General features: G+C 38.9%; 1 protein-coding gene and 1 non-coding gene across 3 annotated transcripts in view; one reads left to right on the forward strand and one right to left on the reverse strand.

Annotated features, from left to right (window-relative positions):
* Positions 1-215: 215 nt before the first annotated feature.
* TRAM1 (translocation associated membrane protein 1) overlaps positions 216-23,189 on the forward strand; it is a 33,290-nt gene continuing 10,316 nt past the window's right edge. The window contains exons 1-8 of one of the 2 annotated variants that reach the window (XM_010384259.2): positions 216-1,052; positions 9,072-9,135; positions 10,892-11,013; positions 11,136-11,252; positions 12,852-12,910; positions 14,581-14,665; positions 22,394-22,464; positions 22,571-22,675. In XM_010384259.2, coding sequence (XP_010382561.1) covers positions 930-1,052; positions 9,072-9,135; positions 10,892-11,013; positions 11,136-11,252; positions 12,852-12,910; positions 14,581-14,665; positions 22,394-22,464; positions 22,571-22,675 — 746 coding nt within the window. In that variant the 5' untranslated portion in view covers positions 216-929. Of the gene's footprint in view, positions 1,053-1,504; positions 1,608-9,071; positions 9,136-10,891; positions 11,014-11,135; positions 11,253-12,851; positions 12,911-14,580; positions 14,666-22,393; positions 22,465-22,570; positions 22,676-23,189 lie in introns of those variants that run through there. The other variant, XM_030937530.1, reaches the window with a different exon arrangement.
* LOC115899835 lies at positions 4,473-4,579 on the reverse strand. The gene has a single exon (XR_004059436.1). It is a non-coding gene; the product is annotated as a small nucleolar RNA U13 (small nucleolar RNA).

Genomic DNA, 23,189 nt, shown 5'->3' on the forward strand with positions numbered 1-23,189 from the left:
AGGACTCCTGGTTTGGGCAAAACGATAAGAGGAGGACGTGTCTTTATCCACGATCCTTTTCAACTTTTTGATTACTAAAACATGTTGTTAATTTAAATATACGTGAAGCCAGTAAACCCAAACTGATCCCTTCGTCTTCAGTCTGAGGCCAGTGGGGGATGGGGGTAGGGATGGGGACGGTGACGGGGACAGGGATGGGGGTGGGGATGGACAGGCAGACCAGAATAGGGTCAGCTTTTTTTTTTTAAGTTAGTCCAAACGTACAAAGGGTAGAAATAAGTCCCCAGGAGTGTTTAACTCTAAGGTTAATTTTTTAAGGCAGATGATAAAACTGGAGAATACACCGTACCCCTGTGGAGTCAGGCAGTATTCGTAGTTTTATATTATCCTGACGGTGGCAGTCACTTGTAGAAGTGGCAGTGTGCAACAGGCCACTGACACCCAATCCCTGGGTGGCCAGGACGGCAGGAGAGCACCCGGTCGCGGTCTCAGGCTGCTGAGCAGGCGGAGGAAGCTCGCGCCTCAAACGACTCCCAAAGCCCGGCCCGGTGCGTAGCAGGGGAGCGCCGCTCACGTTCCAGCAAACTCGCCCGGCCGCGAGCCTGCGGCCTCCGGTCCCCAGGTGGCGCTGTGGGCTCGCGGAGGAGGCCGCGGCACGAGCGAGCGTCGTCTCCCTGGTGCGCATGCTCGGCGCCGCTGCGGGCTGGTTGTTTTTTTTGTTTGTTTTTTTTTTTTCTTTTTTTTTTTTTCTCCCGGGCGGCCCGGCGGCTGCGTACTGGCTGTGGGATGGGAAGTGAAGCCCCAGCGAGCGGCTGCAGCGGGGCCGTGAGGAGCAGCCAGGGGGAGGCGGCGGCGGCGGCGAGTCGGTGAGCAGCTGGGAAGAGCAGAGCCGGGGCGGAGCACCTGCAGGCGCGGGCGGCGGCCCCACCATGGCGATTCGCAAGAAGAGCACCAAGAGCCCCCCGGTGCTGAGCCACGAATTCGTCCTGCAGAATCACGCGGACATCGTCTCCTGTGTGGCGATGGTCTTCCTGCTGGGGCTCATGTTTGAGGTGAGCCCGCCCCGAGCCCCAACCGCCTGCCCCGCCACCCTCTGCCCGGGCCCGGGCTCCAGCTGCCAGCCCTGGCTTCTTCGCCCAGGACCGCGGGGGGCTCGGGTCCGGGGTAGGTGCGGACCCCTCAGTCCCCGAGGTACAGGCCTGCCCTGCCCCGCCCCACGCCGGCGGCAGCTCCCCGGCGGCCGGCCCGGGGATGCAAAGTCTCGGTGGGCCTCATCGCGGCCCGCAGGGGGGTGGGGACTGTCGCGTCGCCCCCTTCCTGACCCGCCGCCGCCCCCTCCCGCTTACTGCGCGGCGCAGTTCCTGGTTCCCGCGAAGGGTTACGTGGCAGCCGGCGAGGGGCCGGCGGGCGGGCGGGGGCGGCCCCTGCGCTGCCGAGCTGGCTCGGGGCGGGTGGGCGGACTTGGGGGTACTGCCAGCATCGGCCGCGGAAGCGTCAGCCCCGCGAGGGCCGAGGAAGGCGGAGCCCCGGTCCCCGGGTCTGAGGAGTGCCAGCCTGGAGGCCACAGGCCTGAGTGACGGGGGCCCCCCGGTAGCTCCGAGATTGGGGTGAGCAAGAAACCGGAGTCGGGCATCTGCTTTCGACCTGAAAGGCGCTGACCGCCGGGCACCCGCACAGTGGAGGCACGCCGGATTGTTTTAATTTCTGTCTTTTCAGTTGGTATTATTACCAGTTAACGAACTTTTTGCCCTGATGCTTTAAAGAAACAAGGTCTGATGGATAAATCAAGGTTCTGAACAGCGGTGCCAAGGAGTCGAGTAATTTTGTTTCTTGAAGTAGGAGAGGATAGGAATGTCAGGAGTGTGTAAATTCTCTTCCCACGCATCTAGTATTTTGATGGCTTATTTAACAGCTGTTGAATGTGGATGATAAACTTTGCAAGGTGAACGAGTAACATCCTACGTTTTTCCCCTCGCTCCTCAATACACGCGCTCATTCCTTTGCTTTTTTCCCTTAATTTTTATCTGGAGCCCTTATGTCTCAGTAAATATACAAATTATTTTGCTCCTGGCTTGTTTTGTCTCCTTTCTCCTGCATGTAACAAGTGAGAGTAGAGATTTTGGAGTATTTTTAAGAGTCTATATTTCCAGAGTCTAGGATAGTGCCTGGGACATAGGAGTGCTTAAAAAAATAAGAGCGACGTTAAGAATCCTTGAGAAAACCTAATGCAGTGACATTACCAGTGACCAAAAGGTGAATACATTTTTTTTCATGGAGCCTATTTTTTTTATTTTAAAATTAAATAATATTTTAACCTTATTTTCGCCTCTCATCAAATGGGCTTTTCTGGATCTAGATACAGATATCATTTAAAACCCTTGATTGTGTCGTGCGTGTTTGAAACCACTGCTAAGGATGTAGCAGGTATAGTTAAAGGGTAGGTAGAAGGGAACTAACATTCTCAAGCTTTAAGTGTGGGCTGTGCCACCTACTTCCTGGGTGCCCCAAGTCTGAGTCTCAATTTTTCTGCTCTTTATAAGGAAATAACATCACCTGTACTGTTCTCCTCACAGTCATTTTTTGCAAGGTTCAGATAATATGGTGTGAAGGTAAATACAGTGCTAGGCCTGGTGCGCTGGCTCCGCCTGTAAGTCCCAACACTTTGGGAGGCCAAGGTGGGAGAATCACTGGAGTACAGGAGTTCGAGACCAGCCTAGGCAACATAGGGAGAGGTTGTCTCTACAAATGATTTTTTTTTTTAATTAGACAGGAGTGATAGCACGCACCTGTGGTCGCAACTGGGAGGCTGAGGTGGGATAGTTACTTGAGCCCAGGAGGTGGAGGCTGCAGTGAGCCAAGGTTTCACCACTGCATTCCAGCCTGAAGGACAGAGCAAGACCCTGTCTCAAAAAAAAAAAAAAAAAAACCCAACGCTAAACATTTGTATTCACTTTCTGAATTTGATACTTGTATATACTTTCTACTTTAATCTTAAAGTGATACTTTAATATATGTAGTATATTCAATTTTATGTGACTTGTAATAAACCATCTCCACATGTTAAGATTTCCTGACTTTAAAAACATATTTTAGGGGTACTGTGACCTGCAAGGTATATTTGCAGTGCTTTGAATGAAATGAAATATAAATCAGAAATTCTGACACATAGTATAACTTTGATTTTATGTAAACTAGTTTACATTCTCTTACTTTATTTTTAGGGAAGTCCACCACCTATACCTTGCCTTACATGTTAGTGATTTTTTTTAACAGTGGATTTTCACCTTTATATAAATTTATAAAATTTGAAAATCTAAATAGACAAAAATACTAGAGGTTTTTTAAGTCAATTCAAAAGTGAGCATTAAAGTGATACACAAAAGTTTCTGCGAGTTGTTCCTTTTTCTTACCATATGTTAAGGTGTTAGGATTTCAAAGCATGTTATCTATATATAGGAATGTGTAGACTAGGTTAGTTTTGCTATTCGACTTTTGAAACAATTGCTGCTGAATCTCAAAATTAACATAATTATAGAATTACAGTACTTGTGCTAGAATAATAGAGAAATTGATTTTTTTTGCAGAATTGTTAAGCCTGTTGTGCAGATACATTGAGGAAATGTCAGAGGATTTATGGTGAAATCGACAGAAAAATTAACAAAGAAAGAAATACTGTATTACTAGCCAAAATGAAGAAGCAATGCAGATACACTGTAAAAGCATGGATTCTGGAGCTGAAGGGATTCATGTTCAAGTTAGGGCTCTGCAGCTTGCTAACTGGGTGACCTAGGGCAGCTCAGAACTGAAGTTTCCTCATCTGCAAAATGGGGCTTATTGGGTTAGTCTGATAATTAAATTAACCAATATGTATTAAACCTAGTTCAATGCTTAGCTTGCAAGAGGCATGCAATAAGTGGTAGCTATTATTATTCTTTAAAAACTCACCAAAATTGGGAAGTAGAAAGCATCTTTATGTGAGAGAAGGGCCTGGAATCTCTTTAGTTAGCATCTAAAGAGATTATACATACTGAAAAGGCTAACAAAGTAGTCTGTTTGGTGGTAATGTAAGAGTTTAATTTCCAGGGAACTTCACATTAACCAAAAATTGTGTGTAAATTTTAGAATCATAGTTTTATTACAGTCAGTATCTGTCCACATAATTCAAATCATAGTATACAATGAATGGCTTCATATTTGAGTTAGGAAAAATTGAATGGTCAAAAAATGTTAGGGATACTTGGGAAGCTTTCTGAAAGTGAGGATGTAGAGGAGGGGTGAAAAATTAGGGATTCACAAGAGAAGTATTTCTTTTAAGGAGTGTATAAAGGAAATATATTCAAAAGGAAAGATATTCAAAATCTACAAGTTCTTTATGCCATACAGATTTTGGGGACGTTTACAGTTTCAGCCATCTTGAAACAGTTTTCGAGGTTTGGGGGATTTTTTTCTTTTTCTTCCCTTTTTTTCTTTCTTTTCATGACAGGTAAGGTTTTCAGGTCATAACAAAGTTTGAGGGAGAGACACATCTCACATATAAGTGTGAAACCCTAATCATCACACTTGTGAACTACAAAAGGGTCTCTCTCTTTTTTTTTTTTTTTTTTTTGAGACAGGGTCTCACTGTGTTGCCTTGGCTGGAACTTGACCTCCTGGGCTCAAGTGATCCTCCCGTCTCAGCCACCTGAATGGCTGAGACTACAGGCACGTGCCACTGAGCCCCACTGGAAGTGGAATTTGATATTCAGAATTGTCTTTACTTTTCAGGGATCCACTCCATGTAGTAGTCACATCTTCCTCTAAAACAAGGGCAAAATAGTTAACATCTCTATATAACAAGAAAAGATACCAAATCCCAACGAGTGACACTTAATTAAAGAAATGTTATTGTATTCATGACATTGTGTACAGCATAGAATTAGGTATTTCATTTCAGTTTCTGGTAACCTATTTAAAATGCATCTGAATAAGTCTCATTTCTTTTTTCATTTTTCCATTTTTGTAAATGGAGAGCAGTACTGTAAATGTTCAAAACTCATAAACTCAGGTATTTTTACTTTTGAGTGCATTATATATCTCTGTAGCCTATTTATATTCTAAACTAACTTATCTTACTACTAATTAATTGTGGTGTGAGTTTAACTGAAGCAATGCTAGCAGTGTGTGAGGCTTAGGAGGCCTGGAAATGGCTGGGAGCATGACTGCTGGCTTAAACTTGAAACTTTTTGGAGTGTGTAGTTTACATTTTTCCTCTTCTTCTACTTAAAGTCACATGCTAAACAAGCTGGAGGCCAAAGTTTAATTTTATTTGGAAGCCTGGCTAAAAGGATAATCTAATTTTTGCTGCTTTTAGAATCTGATGCTAAATTTATCTTTGAAGAATCTCATTTGTTGTTTGTAAAGGACTCTTTTTGAGACGGAGCCTCGCTCTGTCACCCAGGCTGGAGTGCAATGGCGTGATCTCGGCTTGCTGCACCCTCCGCCTCCTGGGTTCAAGCAGTTCTCCTGCCTCAGCCTCCCGAGTGGCAGGGATTACAGGCACCCGCCACAACACCCAGCTAATTTTTGTATTTTTAGTAGAGATGAGGTTTCACCATGTTGGTCAGGCTGGTCTTGAACTCCTGACCTCAGGTGATCCACCCACCTCACCTCCCAAAGTGCTGGGATTACAGGCGTAAGCCACCGCACCCAGCCTGTAAGGGACTCTTTAACAAAGTGTTCTTAGGTGTGACAGTGGTGACTTCATATTACAAACTGGAAACAGATATGTGGAGTATTTGTGTGTAAAAGAGATAGAGTGTGTATATATATATATAGTTGTATATATATAGTTTTTATATATATTGTGTGTGTATATATATTGTTTAGACTGTGTGTATATATAGTCTAAACAAAGATAGCAAAACTAAATGAAATGTAGTGACCACTCAACTTTACTAAAAATAATCACAAGAAAGTAGTGTTGCCCTGGAGACTCATGTCATCATTCTGCTCTAATGAGTCCTTGTTAATGACCCAAATTTTAATAGAGTAGCCTCAGTAGCCTTTTCAACTCAAGAGACCTTCATACCTAACCCAGTTGAGCAACTCACTTTACTGGCCGTATCCTGCACTTTGTCATGCAAGCCTGACTTCTTCCACTTCCTGAATTCCAGGATAGCAGAGTTCAGCTACAACCTACGTTTTGTTCACCTCCCTTGTTCTAGTCATAAGTCGGTTCTCTACCTAGTCAAAGCTGTTGTGGTACCGTAGCCCCCTTTCCCTTTCTCCAGTATGTTAGCCCCCTCATTGTTTTGCCTTTCTTCCTGCAGTCTTTACTCCACTATTGGCCTTTTCTATGCCTCTCAATTCCCAGAGAAAGTCATACTTATGCTGGTAGATAATATTGCAAATCAAAGGTTTCTAACCTCAGACGTTCACATCCGGGATCTTTTTACTTTCCCTGGCCATCTCCTTTCCCTATGGGAACTATTTAAATAGTCATCATTCACGTCCCCATTATGCTTAATATGTGACATTGCTTTTTTCCCATACAGGGAAAATAAAAGTTTATCAAGGGCGGTTTTCCTCATTTTCCTGTCTTTTGAACTTAACTGTCCCGTCCATTACTGCCTTCTTCCCATCTAAGAGGAAAAGTTGTTCGGGAGTGCAATACTCAGTCCTTACAATTTTGTTCCCTACCATATGCCTCCATCCATTGTTCTCTTTCTCTCCTGTGTGTTTAACTTCTCCCTTTTCCCCGGTGCCTTCACTGTTGCCCCCACACAAGCTCAATCTCTCCTACCCTAAAAACAACATAAATTTTGACCTGGCATCTACTGGATACCACTTTGTGCTCCTGTGTTCTTCAATCCACTGCGATGCAGCTCCTGCTCTCACTACTTAATTGGAATCACTCAAGCCGTGACCACTGATGACTTCTTTAATTGTTCCGTCTGTTGTTCCCTTTCCTCCCACATCTGTTTTGAAACTTTGACTTTATTAACCACACCTTTTAGAAATGTTTCCCCTTTGGCTTTTGGGACTCCAAGCTCTCTTTATTTCTTTTTCTGTTCCTCTGACCATTTTTCTTGGTTTCAGTGACTTGAAGATTTTGCTTTTTTCCCTGTTCTCTCCATAGGTCTGATGTCGTCCTACTTCTCTACAAATACTATGCACTCCCCATATATGATTTATGTATTTTCACAGCTTCAGCTATTATCTGTAAAAAGAGACTCCCTAATCTTTATTTAAGCTGGATTCTCCCTACTGAATTCTAGACTTAGGTTTTAGCTGCCTTACTGCACATCTCCAGAAATCTCAGCTGTAGGTATCAATAAATAACCTTGTACTCTTTCTTCTAGCTTACCAAACCTTATTTTGTCTTCTGAGTGCCTCTCTATCCCACAGTCACTGTCTTAGTTCAGGCCTCATTATCTTTCATGTGGTCTTTTGCAGAAGTTTCATTCTTGGGTGCATGTTCACTCCGGTTTGTACTTTAACTGATATTTATTCAGCGATATTGATTAATTACCTAATATGTACCAGGCCCCTTGCTGGGCTCTGAAAATCTAGTGATGAGTGGAAACAGGCATGGTCCCAGTTCTATTGGAGCTTACATTCTAATGGTTGAGACAGAAATTATTAATATAATCAAGCCAGAGTATGGTTTTGAAGGAAAGGAACACAGTTCTCTGAGATAATCTAACAAAGGAAATGACCTACTCTAGGAAGGCAGGGAGACTTCCTTGAAAAGGTGTGATGCAGCTGAGATCTGATGGGAAAGATTTTCCAACCATATTTTAGATAGAACAGCATGTGCAGAGACCCTGTGGTAGAAGGTGCTGCAGGAGGCAAGGGAGCAGGAGGAAGTGGTCTGAGATTGAGGCTGCAGAGGCAGAGGGAGGAGTCAGACCATAGAGTCCTGTGGTCACATTCTCCTAGAAAGATGGGAATCTAGTAAAGGATTTTTAGCAGGTAGGAAGGGGGATGTGATAACATGATCAGAAAATCATTCTAGTTGCAGTGTGGAGAATGGATCTGAAGGGGCCTGGGAGACCACTTAGGAGGTCACAGACAGCAATCCTTCTAAAAGACATAAATGAACTTTCCCATCCTCAAAGTTCTCCAGTTGTGCAAAAACGAAATCTAAACTACTTAACTCAGAAAACAAGGTCCTTTCTAGCACTCAATAATGTTTCTAGTCGTTTCTAACACTTCCTGATGTGCATCCTGTGCCTGGCCTTGTGTTCACTGCTACTTGACCTTGCCATGCTCTGTTTCTTCTATCTGTGCTGTCCTCTTCATCCCCCTTTGTGAACCTAGGGAATGCCTATTTTCCAGCAAAGCATAACTCCTTCATTTCATTCTACCCCAGAAAAAAAAACCAACAAAGCTCATTGTTTATCCCAAGTACCCATAGTGCAAGCTATTAGCGCTTGTTCTACAGTATTATAACAGTTTATTTACCTATACTCTTCACACAATGGAGCTTCTTGTCATTAGGGATTATTTTATCCATCTTCATCTCCTCCTTTTTTGTCTAGCACTTTGCCTGGTGCCTGTAAAGATTGGGTAAGCGTTCCATTTTTCTATTCTGACCAATTTTACCAGTAGTCAGGTCAGTTAAACAGTTATTGACCACTTAACTATGCTAGGTGTGTGGGATACTAACACACCCATACCACAGACCCTATATTTGATCTGCTTTTCTCGTGCTAACTGTGCATCCTTTTATTTTATTAATTTATACTTAAAATTTGTCTTAATAGGAACTTTTTATTCATTGTGTAGGGCTAGAGTAGAGAATCGTTATTTGTCAAATAACTGTTTTCTGGAACTGCAGAAAATGTCTTTTGAAATCTTAAAGTTAAGGATGAATTACACAATCTTACCTAAACCACAGAAGAGTATTCTGGTGAATTACATTAGCTCCTTGGTAATCAGTAATTTCCATTTTTTCTGTCAGGGTTCCACAGGAACTAGGGGGCCATTGGTGCTTCGATTTAGGGACAGGTTTTATAATGTTTTTGCCCCTGATGTGTTATTTGGGAGAGGGTCACAAATTGACTTGATCTTTTTTTCCTTCTTTCTAGATAACGGCAAAAGCTTCTATCATTTTCGTTACTCTTCAGTACAATGTCACCCTCCCGGCAACAGGTAGGTAATTTACACTAAGAATTTTCTATGTAAATAGAAGTTCAGTTGAACAAACTTGGAAATTTTCATGAATACTAGGTCCTGCATTAATTAATCGTCAGAGATCTCATCCATGATGTGACTGAATGTTATTTTGATCATTTTGTAATACAAGATCTGATGTTTTTGATTGACTTTACCCTATATGTGTTTTCTGTTTACTATATATTTTTGTGAATGGACTTGAAATTCCATAAAATAATTTTGTTTTGCTTTCTCTGCCTTCTGTTTTTTTCCTAAGAAAATTATAAGAAGAGATATTTTTAAAATTTGTTTAAATGTCATTGTTCATTCAAGGCTTCTAAAAGCACAACGGCAGATTTAGTTTTTCTGCAAGTTACATTTTGGACCTGTAATAGCAATCCTTCTAAGATTATTTTCACTTTTTCTTGTGCTCTACTTTTAACAATTATTTTGATTCCAGAAAATGTGTTCATAAACTCTAGGAATTATCTGGTAACAGCATCCAAACTATTAGGTTTTATTTCAAAAATGTTATTTCTTAATCCAGGTAAAAATTAGGTGTTTCTTAGAAGTTGATTGTAATTTAATACAGTGATATAATTAACTAGCATGGGTGAGGGATGGGGTATTTTTTGGTTTAGGCAGTAAACTTGCACAGTTTTTTGTTTAAAATGTAAGATGATGTAGTATACCCCATTTAGTTGGGGTTTTTTTGTTGTGGTGGTGGTGGTTTATGTGTGTGTTTTTAAGAGACAATAGGGGCTTGCCAAATTTGCCTAGGCAGGAGTGCTGTGGCGTGATCATAGCTCACTGCAGCCTCCAGCTTCTGGGCTGAAATGATCCTCCTGAGTCAGCCTCCCCAGGAGCTGGGACTACAAGGGCACACTACCATGCCCAGCTAATTTTTCAATTTACTATAGAGATGGAGTCTCACTGTACTACCTAGGTCAGTCTTGAATTTGGGCCTCCAGCAATCCTTGCCTCCCTAAGTGTTGGGATTACATGGGTGAGCCACTGCACCTAGCCCCTGAGTTGGGTTTTTGTTCAGTTATGTATAGTTTTTAAAATATTTAATTTAGTGATTTAGTTATCAGGTTACTCAAAACTACAATACTGTTTTGAAATTTGAATTTGCCAGAGAAGAATAAAGCTCTTTTACATATATGTTCCCCATAAACATAAAGTTTAAGAATAAGTGTCATCAATTCACAAGTATTCGATAAAGATTTGTTTTGAAAAATTATAGCAATTGTAAGGATTAAAAACAACTTTAGTAGTTGCCTTTATCTCTGCTGCTTATAGATCAAAACTAAATCAAATACAGGTCAAATCAGCTTTTCCATCAGAATCATAATTTAGTGTGTAGTTTGAAAGTAGAAGTAGAAAGTTTCAAAAGCCCTTTGCAAAAAATAGGTCAATAGGCTAAGTGTAACTTTATCAACCTAATTTATACCCCTGTGATAATATCAGTTTATTGAGTGTGGCCTCCTCTTCCCTCTTTTTTGGTGTTTGGTGGCTGTGACTAAAGTGTCAAATCTTTGTAAGTAATTTCTAAAGCTTTAGATTTCTAGATAGTCTTGATTTTCATTGCCCCCCTAAGACTCAAGATGTCCAAGACCACATTATTTATGATGTTTATGTAGAACTTTTTTATTAGGTTATTCTTCTTTGTTTCCATAACTATGTTGTACTTAATGCTGTTTTTATAACCTTATGTATATTTTTGTGTATTTGTGTCCTTTTTGGTCTTCAGAAGAACAAGCTACTGAATCAGCGTCCCTTTATTACTATGGTATCAAAGATTTGGCTACAGTTTTCTTCTACATGCTAGTGGCGATAATTATTCATGCCGTTATTCAGGAGTATATGTTGGATGTAAGTATGCAGTCTTGGAAATCTATACTTTATAAAGTACTAGCTCTCCATAATCTGATAGTTATATATTAAATATAATTTATAATTTATTCTTAATTACTAATGGCTGTTTTTATTTTTAGAAAATTAACAGGCGAATGCACTTCTCCAAAACGAAACACAGCAAGTTTAATGAATCTGGTCAGCTTAGTGCATTCTACCTTTTTGCCTGTGTTTGGGGCATATTCATTCTAATCTCTGTAAGTATGTCATTCATTCTCATCTCTTTAAGTATGTCCTCTTAGGTTGTTGTTCTCCTTCCTTATCTAAGATTAGGAACTCTGCTAATGAACTAGTATAAGTTAAGAGTTTCAGTGATAAATCTCTTTTAGGTATTTTTTATACAGAAAAAAATCTAAACTATATTTACTGTTTCAGAAAGGCTTATTCATTTTTAGTCACTCTGAATGTTACTTTTATATCTTTTTTTTTTTTTTTTTTTTTTGAGACAGAATCTTGCTCTGTCGCCAGGCTGGAGTGCAGTGGCACAATCTCGGCTCCCTGCAACCTCTGCCTCCCGTGTTCAAGCGATTCTCCTGCCTCAGCTTCCCAAGTAGCTGGGACTACAGACGCACACCACCATGCCCAGCTAATTTTTGTGTTTTTAGTAGAGACAGGGTTTCACCATGTTAGCCAGGATGGTCTCGAACTGACCTCGTGATCCACCCGCCTCAGCCTCCCAAAGTGCTGGGATTACAGGCTTGAGCCACCACGCCCGGCCTTACTTTTATAACTTATTGTGATTTACAGATACCTCTGCATCAGCAAAAAACGTTAAGATGTGAGTGATACTCCTACTGGGTTACATGAGTTGTAATGTTCACAGTCATTTCCTCCTTTAGAAACAGCCCCAGTGTTTTCCAAGCTTCTTAAATGTTCTATAACTTTTCAGTTATGGCAATCAAAACCTTTAGTTGTGTCACTATTACTAATGAGAAAAAGGTATTTGCTTTAATATTAGTGATAACAATCCCTTAAATTTATATGGTGTTCCATACTTTACATACTTTTGAGTTTGTCAGACACATAATTCTTTTTAATCACTATATTACAGATGAGTAACAGGAGTTTTCCAGGGTAAAGCACTTCATACTGGAGGTAGATTAAAATTCAGCTTTTTATTCCATTGCTCATTTGAGTTTACTCTGCTGCTTTAATAATACTTTATAGGTAATACGTAAATCTTAGTTTAAAAAACTATTATAAATTTTTTAAAAAAACATAAAAGTTATGCTTCTGTGGGAAAATACTCTTACAAAAATCACTTTAGATTTTATTTATTTTTTAATCTTTTTTTTTTTTTTACGTATGCAGTAATTCTCACTGAATAGATCTGATTATCTAAGAAAAAAATTGGGGCAGTATTTTATTGATGTAATTCCATAAAACTCGGTAGTACCTTGATCCTTTGTCTCCTGTCAGATGCTACAAACTTTTCCTGAAATCTTCGGATTACCCAAGACAAAATTCTTCTCTCCCGGTCACTGTTGTGCCTCTTATTGGTGATTTTATGTTTGTCTACGTGTATTTTTATTCTACGGGATTGAAAGATTTTTTAGGGCCAGGAATTGTTTCTTACCTGATTCCATATCCCATTTATATCATTGATTTTCACTTTGCTCAGGTAACCAACTCAAATTGGATTGAAAATAACTAAAACAACTAAGGAGTTTGACATCAGTAGACTCTTTGCAACCTGCTATGGGGAACTGTAAATGTTTGAGAAATGAAAGTAATGTCTTATTTTCCAAGAAGTTTGCATTATGCTCACAGGTTAATTTTTGTATCTTCTTTCTTAGGAAAACTACATCTCAGACCCAACTATCTTATGGAGGGCTTATCCCCATAACCTGATGACGTAAGTCATTTTTAGCAGCCTTTTCTTTGTTAAGAACCATGGTCATGTCGCTATTAATCAGAATTCATTGTTGTTCTCGTTAGGACCTTAGGCAAATGCATAAAATAGATGAAAATATGTCTTTGACAGTCCCACTGCCGTAAGAAAAAAATGCTGTGTACCTTTTTTTAATGTTTCTATTCTAATCTTTTCAACTTCTTTGTAAGCTTGAGACAACTGATTTTAACATAATCTTAATTTGTTACTTATCCTTTTCCTTTCTTTTCACTTATCCTTTCTCCTTTTTATGACTCCATCTTCTCTATACTTTTGCTCCTTTTCTTTTTCCCCACCCCTGTCTCTTTTGACATCTTCCCTTCTTACTCTCTTCTGTTATAAACTTCTTGAGGTTAGGGATTGTTTCTTTGTTTATTTCTCTAGTTTGTACAGTGCTGCCAGGTTAAAGTGCTCAGTGGTTACAAAGACGTCTGAATAATTCATTATTGGAGCCCAGCTCTAGTACAACTATTCTATATTAATTTTCCTTGCTACTTTAGCCTGTATTGGTCTTTCGTATCCCCAAATTTGTCATTTTGGTAGATGTTTTATGTAGTGTCCATATATTGTTTTGATTGTTCTATAATTATCTCATTTTTGTAAGTCTTGCATTGTGCCCATAGCCACTAAGACTATATGTGCCTTGGTAGCAGTAAAAATTATTTTATATCCTTCAATGTGCCGGGTATGGTGCAGGTGCTTGTCACCTAGACAGTATTTAGTAAATACATTGTGATGTGAGAATTGGAGAAGGGAGAAGATATGAAGGAAAGAAGAGAATAACGTGACTGTGGATATTTTAAGTCCAACAGTAATACCCACTCTACTGAATCATACTTTGATTTCTAAAGTTTTATTAGTTCAACAAACTTTGTAAATATTGTATTTATGTGGGACTGTATTCCCTCCACCCCCACTGCCGAGAAATTAGATTGGTTTTGTGTTTTCTATTTTAGACTTCTGGAGGAGAGGGAGAGGGGAGAATAAAGAGGAAGCAGAAGGGCTAGAGGAATATAATGTCAAAAGAAGAGTATTAGTTCTAGACTGATTATGATATAGCTCCTGGAGAGCCCTTGTATGCCTTATTCTGACTCTCTTTAATCCTAGCTCTGCCTCCATTTATTTGGGGCTTTCTCCATGTTCCAACCAGGTACAGTTACCACATTTGCCTAAGAAAAAAAAAAAAAGAGGGTGTTTGAAATTGGAATTATTCCAGTTTCAGGTGATTATTAACCTATGAGCCTTTGCTTTTGTGTCAGTCTTTTTCCCCTTCTTGTCTTGATGAAACTGCATAGACGTGTGGGTTATGTTTTCAGTAGCTAACATGACATTCTAGTCAGTATTAATGAACTAATAGGGGCTCTGACTCCTCTCTGCTGGCTTACATGTCAATAGCTTTCTGCAGATAATATCTTTGCCTGCTGTTTAATCCAGGGATCTTGTCCAATGGTGGGACTGTCACAGGGAGATGGGGAAAGCAGTTGTTGAAGAGTTGTTTAAAGGTGCACAGATACTGTATGGAATGATAACACAAAGGTAGTTACTTAGTATATCCTGATTTCCAGTATTTGTTTACTGTTTTTTAAAAAAAATTATGCTTTAAAAGATACTCTTCATTTTCTTGTGTTGTACAGGTTTCAAATGAAGTTTTTCTACATATCACAGCTGGCTTACTGGCTTCATGCTTTTCCTGAACTCTACTTCCAGAAAACCAAAAAAGTAAGCTGGGATTTTGTAGTGTTAAAAAATGTCTTGTCTTTTTTTTTTTTTTTTTTTTTTGAAAAATTTTTCTAAAAGTAAGTATTTCCTTACATGTTTGCCCTTCCTCCATTCTTTTTTTTTTGAGACGGAGTCTCCCTCTGTCACCCGGGCTGGAGTGCAGTGGCCGGATCTCAGCTCACTGCAAGCTCCGCCTCCCGGGTTTACGCCATTCTCCTGCCTCAGCCTCCCGAGTAGCTGGGACTACAGGCGCCCGCCACCTCGCCCGGCTAATTTTTTGTATTTTTTAGTAGAGACGGGGTTTCACCGTGTTAGCCAGGATGGTCTCGATCTCCTGACCTCGTGATCCGCCCGTCTCGGCCTCCCAAAGTGCTGGGACTACAGGCTTGAGCCACCGCGCCCAGCCCATTCTTTCGTACCTAAACTCTTACCCCATCATTCTCCCACCAACCCCCTTTCTACAGAGCCTAAAATCCTTAAGCATTTTTTGAAAACAAAACAAAGAAAAAAACCTTCAGTCAGTACTTTAGCTTAGATTTTTTACATTTGATATGTTAATGTCTTGTCTTAAAATTACATTAGTGGTAATGTAAATTAAAATTTAAACAAATTTTTAAATGTAATATTTGTTTTATCTTACTGATATTCTTAGCAAATTATTTCACAAGTGAGCTAAAAAGGATTAGTCACATTGCAACTAACAGTTCTGTGTGTAAGTCCTAAAGCAAAATTCAGTATTGGAAAAAAAAGTAAAATATATTTAAATATTCACCAGCAAAGCTTCTCCTGAAATGGGTAGAGCATTCCCTTTTTAGCATGTGGGAAGGATATTTGTTTGTTTTATTTGAACAAATACGTAAACTGCTGGAGCACTGCAAAATCCTCCTTCCTAGTTTTACCCTCAGTGCTTCTGAAGTCAGGCTTCCATGCTATCACAAAAGTCATTTTCTTTACCCTGTCTCCTCTGAAACCTGTATTGGCTCCCTATTATTTTAAACTAGAGCAATGCTGCTCAACTGTGCCCTGAGAGTTTCTCCCATCGCCACTGTCTTCCGGGGACCTCTTCCTCTGCTCGCTCCTTATGCTTCATGCACACTGATAGTCTCTAGTTTTGTAATCCCAGCACATCACTTCTTTTTCCTGGAATACCTCTTCCCTCGGATAAATTAATCAAGTACTTTCATTTCCCTTTTTTCTGGGAGTTTTTTTTTTGTTTTGTTTTGTTTTGTTTTTAATTCTCATATATGAAATCCTAGGTGGGATTTTACTTCAAAATAATACCAGGTGAAGGAAAGTGAAGAGGGATATAGATGAAACAAGTTTGGTCGTTTATTAATAATGATTGAGTTATGGGTATGTCAGAATCTTTTCTGTCTGTTCTATATATGTTTACATTTTCCCGCATTTAAAATTTTTTTTGTTTTTTTAAATCCCCTTTGACAAATCTTCTGGAGTAAAAGTGTGACAGCCAGTCTGGTGACTAGTTTATCTTTGCCTACTCAAAAGCCATAAAACACTATTTTTATGTGTGCTACAAATAGTTAATTCATGGACTAGGCACTTGATTTGCTACTGTTTTGTGTCTGTGTTCTGCGTATCTGTCGTCATTCATATTGTCTGCTAGGATTAGAAAACAGCACCAAATTAGAGGCCATATGCTATGGCACTTAAGTTCTTTTTATGCTGATTTCTTTTATAAAGTAGATTATTTCTCCAGCTATATTGATTGTAAGGAATAGGATGAAGATCTTCTATTTTTAAACGTTTCACTTAGAACTGTCTTCAGATAAAATTGTTAGACCCAGATTCCAGTAGCCCTTCCATGTTTATAGTAAGCTCCTAATGTGAATCGTAGGTATTGTGGAGCTGTACTGTCCAAAATGGTAACTACTAGTCATATCTCGTGAACTTAAAAAAAGAAAAGCGAAACTGACCTTTTTGTCCCCACTAGCCACATTTCAAGTGCTTATTAGCTACTGTGGCTAGTATGTACCATTTTGAACAGAGGAGATTCGGAACATTTCCATGATTGCAGAAAGTTCTGTTGGACAGCGCTACTGATAGTATCATAGTTTCTTGATGTCTTAGTAGAATGGCGCAGATATTTAAAGCCTTCTTCAGGTATTTGTATGCTTAGGAACAGATACCTTTGGATTTCATTATTAATCCATGTCTATATCTTGTTCACTGACTATGGTAAGTAGGGAGGGACATTTCAAAGTAATTGTTCATTTTAGTTCCTGAAACTCTTTTCTTATCAGTTCCTGCCAGATGGCACTTCTCCAGAAATGCAATCTAATTTTTATGGAATAATTTGCATAACTTAGAACTTAACTGAAACTATTTTTAACACCTGCATATGACAGTTGAAAGTAACTGTTTCAAGTAATTAACATAATTTGAAAGTAGCAGCTGCATATGTGTTAAACAGTTTCTTAAAATTTACTCTATGAAAATTATTTTTGGAACTCTTTACTGAAGAAACTAGTACAGTGATTGTTTTGAACCAATCGTACAGACAAATAGGAAAGAAAGGAACGCTGTTAGTAGCAGTTCAAGAGGTGTGTTAGTCACAAATAAGTTTCTTTCAAGGAGAAAACTTAAATGATGTATACTGTGTATATAAACAGTTATCCCTTTTGCCGATGAGAAGATTCAAAATATTTCTTAGACAGCTTGAATATATGAGCTTTTAGGGAAGTCATGAAATAGCCAAATGTTTCTAATTTCTAATATTCAATTTTAGTTTAATTATACATACGTATAATTATTCATACATATAATTGCATATCATATAAAGTATTAGAAATAGTATTTTCCCCTTTCCTACTTCATGAAAGTTACATTACACTTTTCATATGCAACTTTGATGTTAGTACCTGTCATTCATCATCACTAGAACCACTTTTTTTAATCTGATGACATTTTTTCCATATCATAACATCATCTTCTGTCTCACTGGTTCCTTCATTAGACCTTATAAACCTTTAAAAATGACATTGATTGAAGTTTTCAGGTGTATGTGTCTTACACAAGCATTTGTTCAAGATAATTAATACAGAGCTCTATAATGCAAGAACTTTGTAAAGATTTAATTACAAGGTGTACCATCTGAGGTTTGGGGGGAAATCTTTGCCTTATATTTGGGGCATATATGTGATATTCAGCTTTGTTTATTTTTCAGTATAGTGTAGTCAAGAAATGTGTTTTTTATAAAAATAAATTTTTTAAAGTATTAAATTATTAATTAATTTAATTATTAAATATTAAAGTAAATATTTTTAATAAAAAGATATTGGAATAACAACTGAAAATGGCACTTGAAGTTATTTACAATTTTATAATTTGGTATGATTTCTCCCAGCCTTCTCTGTTCTCTCCCTTTCCCCACAACCCGTGTAAATGTGTACATCCAGAGACCATGCTGCTGGTGCTAGGCAAGGCTTTGTTGTTGGCCTCAGACATGTGAACACCATGCCATCAGGGCTGTAACCCCAGAGGAAATGGAGAACATTGCAGGAGGCTAGCCTACCATAGGGATGCTAAAAAGTAGCCATTTTCTAGATAAAATTTCTCATTTTAAAAATCATGGTAAGCCAGACATGGTGGCACACACCTGTAGTCCTGGCTACTGGGGAGGCTGAGGCAAGGGGATGGCTTGATTCCAGGAGTTTGAGACCAGCCTGGGCAATGTAATGAGACTCGTCTCTAAAAAATAAAATAAAACTCACAGTACACCACCCCTACTTCCATATATTTTTTGTAATCATTTGGGAATACCTTTATCTAGGGTGTATGTTAAGTTAGCCACAATTCCTACCACCCCTTGAAGTATTCTACTCATCTCTCTCTCTTTTTTTTTTTTTTTTTTTTTTTTTGGTATTATTGTTGTTGTTATCCCCATTATACAGAGAGATTAATTAGCTTGCATAAGGTCCCTCGGCTAGTAAGTGACACAAGTATTTACCCATTCTCTTACTCATTTTTACTTTTTCTGTGGTAGGCTTTGAGTGTACAAACACTGTTTTAGAGACACTGGTCAGTTGGTGCAAAGCTGAATGGACCATTACTTAGAAAAAGGTTTCTTGATAATCCTATCTTTTTGAAAGCAATAGATACTATTTTTAAAACTTTTGCATAGGCATTTGATGGTTGTGAAGATGGAACCTAGTGATGGCATTTTACCCTCTATTATTATTGACTCGGTTGGCTGTCAGAAAGGTAAGGCTCCTGGACACAGTGGTGGGTGCCTGTAGTCCCAGTTACTCAGGAGGCTGAAATAGCAGGATCACTTGAGCCCTGGAGTTGGAGGCTACAGTGCACCGTAAATTCACCTGTGAATAGCCACTGCACTCCAGCCTGAGTAACATAGTGAGACCATGTTTCTATTTTTCAAAAAGAAGGTACAGGGCTAAGATACAAAGTTGAACCTGAACTTAGGAAAGAAACTCTATGGATTTTTCCTTAGCTAATGTCAAGCACAACTGTTCTTCATCTAATTGGGTTGAAATTTAAAGACAAAAGATAAGAAATGGAATGGCTTTTTGAAATGTAGTTTGTTTGTAATTTATAATAGTGTTTTTAATCTTGTCAGAGAAGAAAAGAGTTGGCAGCTTAGGTTCTCTGCTAATTGACCAGTGTCAATTTTAAAAACTTAGTTGGATTTCTTTTAAATTAAAAAAAAAAAAAAAATTCCTCATAAGTAGTTACATTGCATTATGGTTTTTCCAGCAAATTAGTTTTTTTTTTTTTTTTTCACATTGCCTTACTCAAGTTTTTATGCAATGAAATGAGTTTAATCAGCAGTTAAAAACTAAAAAGCTTCCCTCATAAGTTTTAAGGATTTTCTTGGTCTGTTTTCTCCTCTGAAATTTGGAGAATTGAGTAACACATATGAAAGAATGTGGCAATATTTCTTATACCTAGTCTTTTATGTGGCCACCTTCCTGCTTTGCCATATTCACATACTACTAATTCATACTTTTGACATTTTAATTATTAAGGTATATTAAATAACAAAATATTTTGGGTTTTTGTTTTGTCTTGAGACCAGGTCTTGCTCCGTCACCCATGCTGGAGTGCAGTGGTCACAGTCACGGCTCACTGCAGCTGCAGCCTCAACCTGCCAGGCTTAAGCAATCCTACTACTTCAGCCTCCCGAGTGGCTGGAAGTACAGGCATGCACCACCATGCTTGGCTAATTTTTGTATTTTTTTAGAGATGGGGTTTCGCCATGTTGCCAAGGCTGGTTTTTGAACTCCTGGGCTCAAGCAATCCACCTTCATCAGCCTCCCAAAGGGCTGTTATTACCGGCATGATCCACCATGTTCGGCCTAAAATACTTTATTTAAAATTTTAGTTACAGTTAAATAAAAATATTTTGTTGTGTACTGCGTGCAATCATTTTGTTCAATACCAATGTACACACTACACTGGGAAACAGTAGCATATATATAGTGGCACTTCTACATGCATTGTACGTCAAATTGCATTGATAATACTACAAGTGAGCTTTTCTGAAATTATTATAATGGAAAAGAAGAGGTTCCCTTGCGGTCGCGTGTTATCTCAACACCCTTTCTCCTTCCTTTTGTAAGCTGAAATATTTCATTGGAAATTTACAAATTATGTAGAGAGGATCTTAAGACTGTCGTATTTTCAGAGATACGTCTCTCTTCAGTTGGAAGAATGACAGTAAACTTGGTATCAATTTTGCTAAGAGTCCCAAAATACAGTACTGTAAGTAGTAATATTCAGACTGTTTTATGTTCTACCTAATGCTTGATCTTTGCACCATTCTTACTAGAGAAGAGTTTTCCATTTCAAAACTAGACTTTAAAAAATCTCTACTCCTCAGAAGATTTGGTGAAGTCACTGTCTGTACTGAAACACAGAGAAATGGAGGACCAATGGACCTGAACTCAACTATGCTAAATGCAAGAGATAAGTTTAGAGAGGCTGCAGAAGAACACGGTTCAGCCTGCCAGCAGCAACCCAGCATTTCCGTCGTTCTATTTAGTAGCTGTAGAACATGAATAGTACTCACTAGACTAATATAATCCTTGTAAATATATATACGAAGAAAACAAAGGAAATTAGAATTGAGATATAGGTGTTTCATCAGTCAGTAGGCTGGCCTGTTGAGCTTATCACTGTCAGTGTTTTGTAAACATTTTTACTGCAACCAAAGATGAAAACCTTTTTACATCATAATTCATTTTGTGTGTGTGTGTGTGTGTGTGTGTGTGTGTGTAAAATATGGAATAGAATTTTCATAATACAATGTGCTATATACTCTAGCATTTTCTTTTTCTTTCTTTTTTTTTTTTTTTTTTGAGACAGGGTCTCGCTCTGCCACCCATGACTGGAGCGCAGTCATGCAATCCTAACTCACTGCATCCTTGAACTCCTGGGCTCAAGCAGTCTTTCTGCCTAAGCTCCCGAAGTAGCTAGGACTACAGGCACATGCCACCATGCCTGGCTAATTAAAAAAAAAATAATTTTTGTAGAGATGGGGTCTCTCTGTGTTGCCCAGGCTAGACTTAAACTCCCAGCTTCAAGCAATCCTCCTGTCTCAGCCTCCCAGAGTGCTGGGATGAGAAGTGTGAGTCATGGTGCCTGGTCACATTTTCTATTTTATTTCATGTTTTAAAAGATGCTGGTATGACCCCTAAATTGATTTCATGATCCACTAGTAGGTCTTTTTTTAAGAGACAGAATCTTGCTCTGTCACCCAAGCTGGAGTACAGTGGCATGATCATAGCTTACTGTAGCCTCGAACTCCTGTGTTCAAGTGATGCTCCTCCCATGTCTGCCTCCTGAGTAGCTGGGACCATCACACCCAGCTAATTGTAGTTTTTGTAGAGATAGGGACTTGCTGTGTTGCCCAGGTTGATCTCAAACTCCTGGTCTCAAGTGATCCTCCCACCTCGGCCTCCCAGAGTGCTGGGATTATGGGCATGAACCATCACACCTGGCCCCACTAGTGGGTCTTGACTTGTGTTTTCTAAAAATACTGTTTCTGAGATAACCAGCTCAGCTAGATAACTGTGGGAGAAAAAAAGAAGTAAAACTAAAATCTAGGTACTTGGACTTACAAAGTAATTGAGGAAAAATAATATACAATTAAGGAGTAGTATAAATGAGAAAAAATGTTAAACTTATGTTGACTGACAAGGGACTAAAGCATGAGCTGAAAATGTGAATGCTATTTTAGGTAGACAAAAGTGTCTCTACTACTATAAACATAACAATTTTAATATTAGAGGAACATCAAATTGTCAGCATGTAACTATGGTTAATATTGTGTCATTTAATACATGTTCATTAGAAACAAGAGCCATAGATCTTAGCTCTAAAGGGGATTTTGAGTTTATCTGATTGAAGCAAATCTAAGTATTCACATTTTACAGATGAAATAACTGAAGCCAGCAGAGGTTAAGTGACTTGCTAATGCTATATACCTAATTGAGGATGAGAGATTGGGGTGGAGTGAGGGCAGAATACCTTTCAGATCTCCTACTTCTGCATTTTCACTTACTCTTAAAGAACAGAAATGAGCCAAGCACAGTGGGTCACACCTGAAATCCTAACCCTTTGGAAGGCCAAAGTTGGGAGATCTCTTGAGTCCAAGGGTTTGAGACCAGCCTGGGCAACGTAGCAAGACCCCACCTCTTAAAGGAAAGGAATGTTTTAGCATGTTTTAATCTATAATGTATTTTTTTACAGGAGGATATTCCTCGTCAGCTTGTCTACATTGGTCTTTACCTCTTCCACATTGCTGGAGCTTACCTTTTGAAGTGAGTTGGGATATTTCATGGGTGTGTAAGTAGGCTGGGCAGATAGTATGCTGACCTGTCTTAACTGATAATTAATCTTCCCATTTTCAATTTGCTCTTTTAACAGCTTGAATCATCTAGGACTTGTTCTTCTGGTGCTACATTATTTTGTTGAATTTCTGTTCCACATTTCCCGCTTGTTTTATTTTAGCAATGAAAAGTATCAGAAAGGGTAAGTTGTTTAGCCATTCTATTTCTCGTGTAGTAAATATTTAAAGTCATTACCTAACATTGCCAAGATCCATGCTTTTGGCCATTATATTACTTTTTAAGTGATTAGTAGCCGCTTTAAATAAAATGAAATTATTTCTCTATTCAGACTTTGTATTTTACTCTCTAAAATGGAACCTTTCTCAGCTAGAGAGATACTGAATTATATCTTGCAATTTTGAAGGCTTCGTGGGTTTACTTTTCTGTTATAACTTCTACTTTGTTTATTGAATCGTTTTTCTTTTGGAGGAGTGATGGAGAAGTGAACTCTCAGAAGAAAATGAAACAATAGATAATTAGCCTTATAGATAACTAAAATATATTGATGGGGAAATTGAACTGAAAACAGAATTGGAGAGGTATAACTTATAAAGAGTGCAAAGTTGTCTTAAAAAATGTAAAACTGGGACTCTTAATTGAGAATTAGGCATCCTGTTCTTTATAACACAGCTTTTTTGATTTGTTTTGTCCAGCAT

The sequence above is a fragment of the Rhinopithecus roxellana genome, chromosome 9 (genome assembly GCF_007565055.1).
Source record: "Rhinopithecus roxellana isolate Shanxi Qingling chromosome 9, ASM756505v1, whole genome shotgun sequence".
In the NCBI taxonomy this organism is placed as follows: Eukaryota; Metazoa; Chordata; class Mammalia; order Primates; family Cercopithecidae; genus Rhinopithecus; species Rhinopithecus roxellana.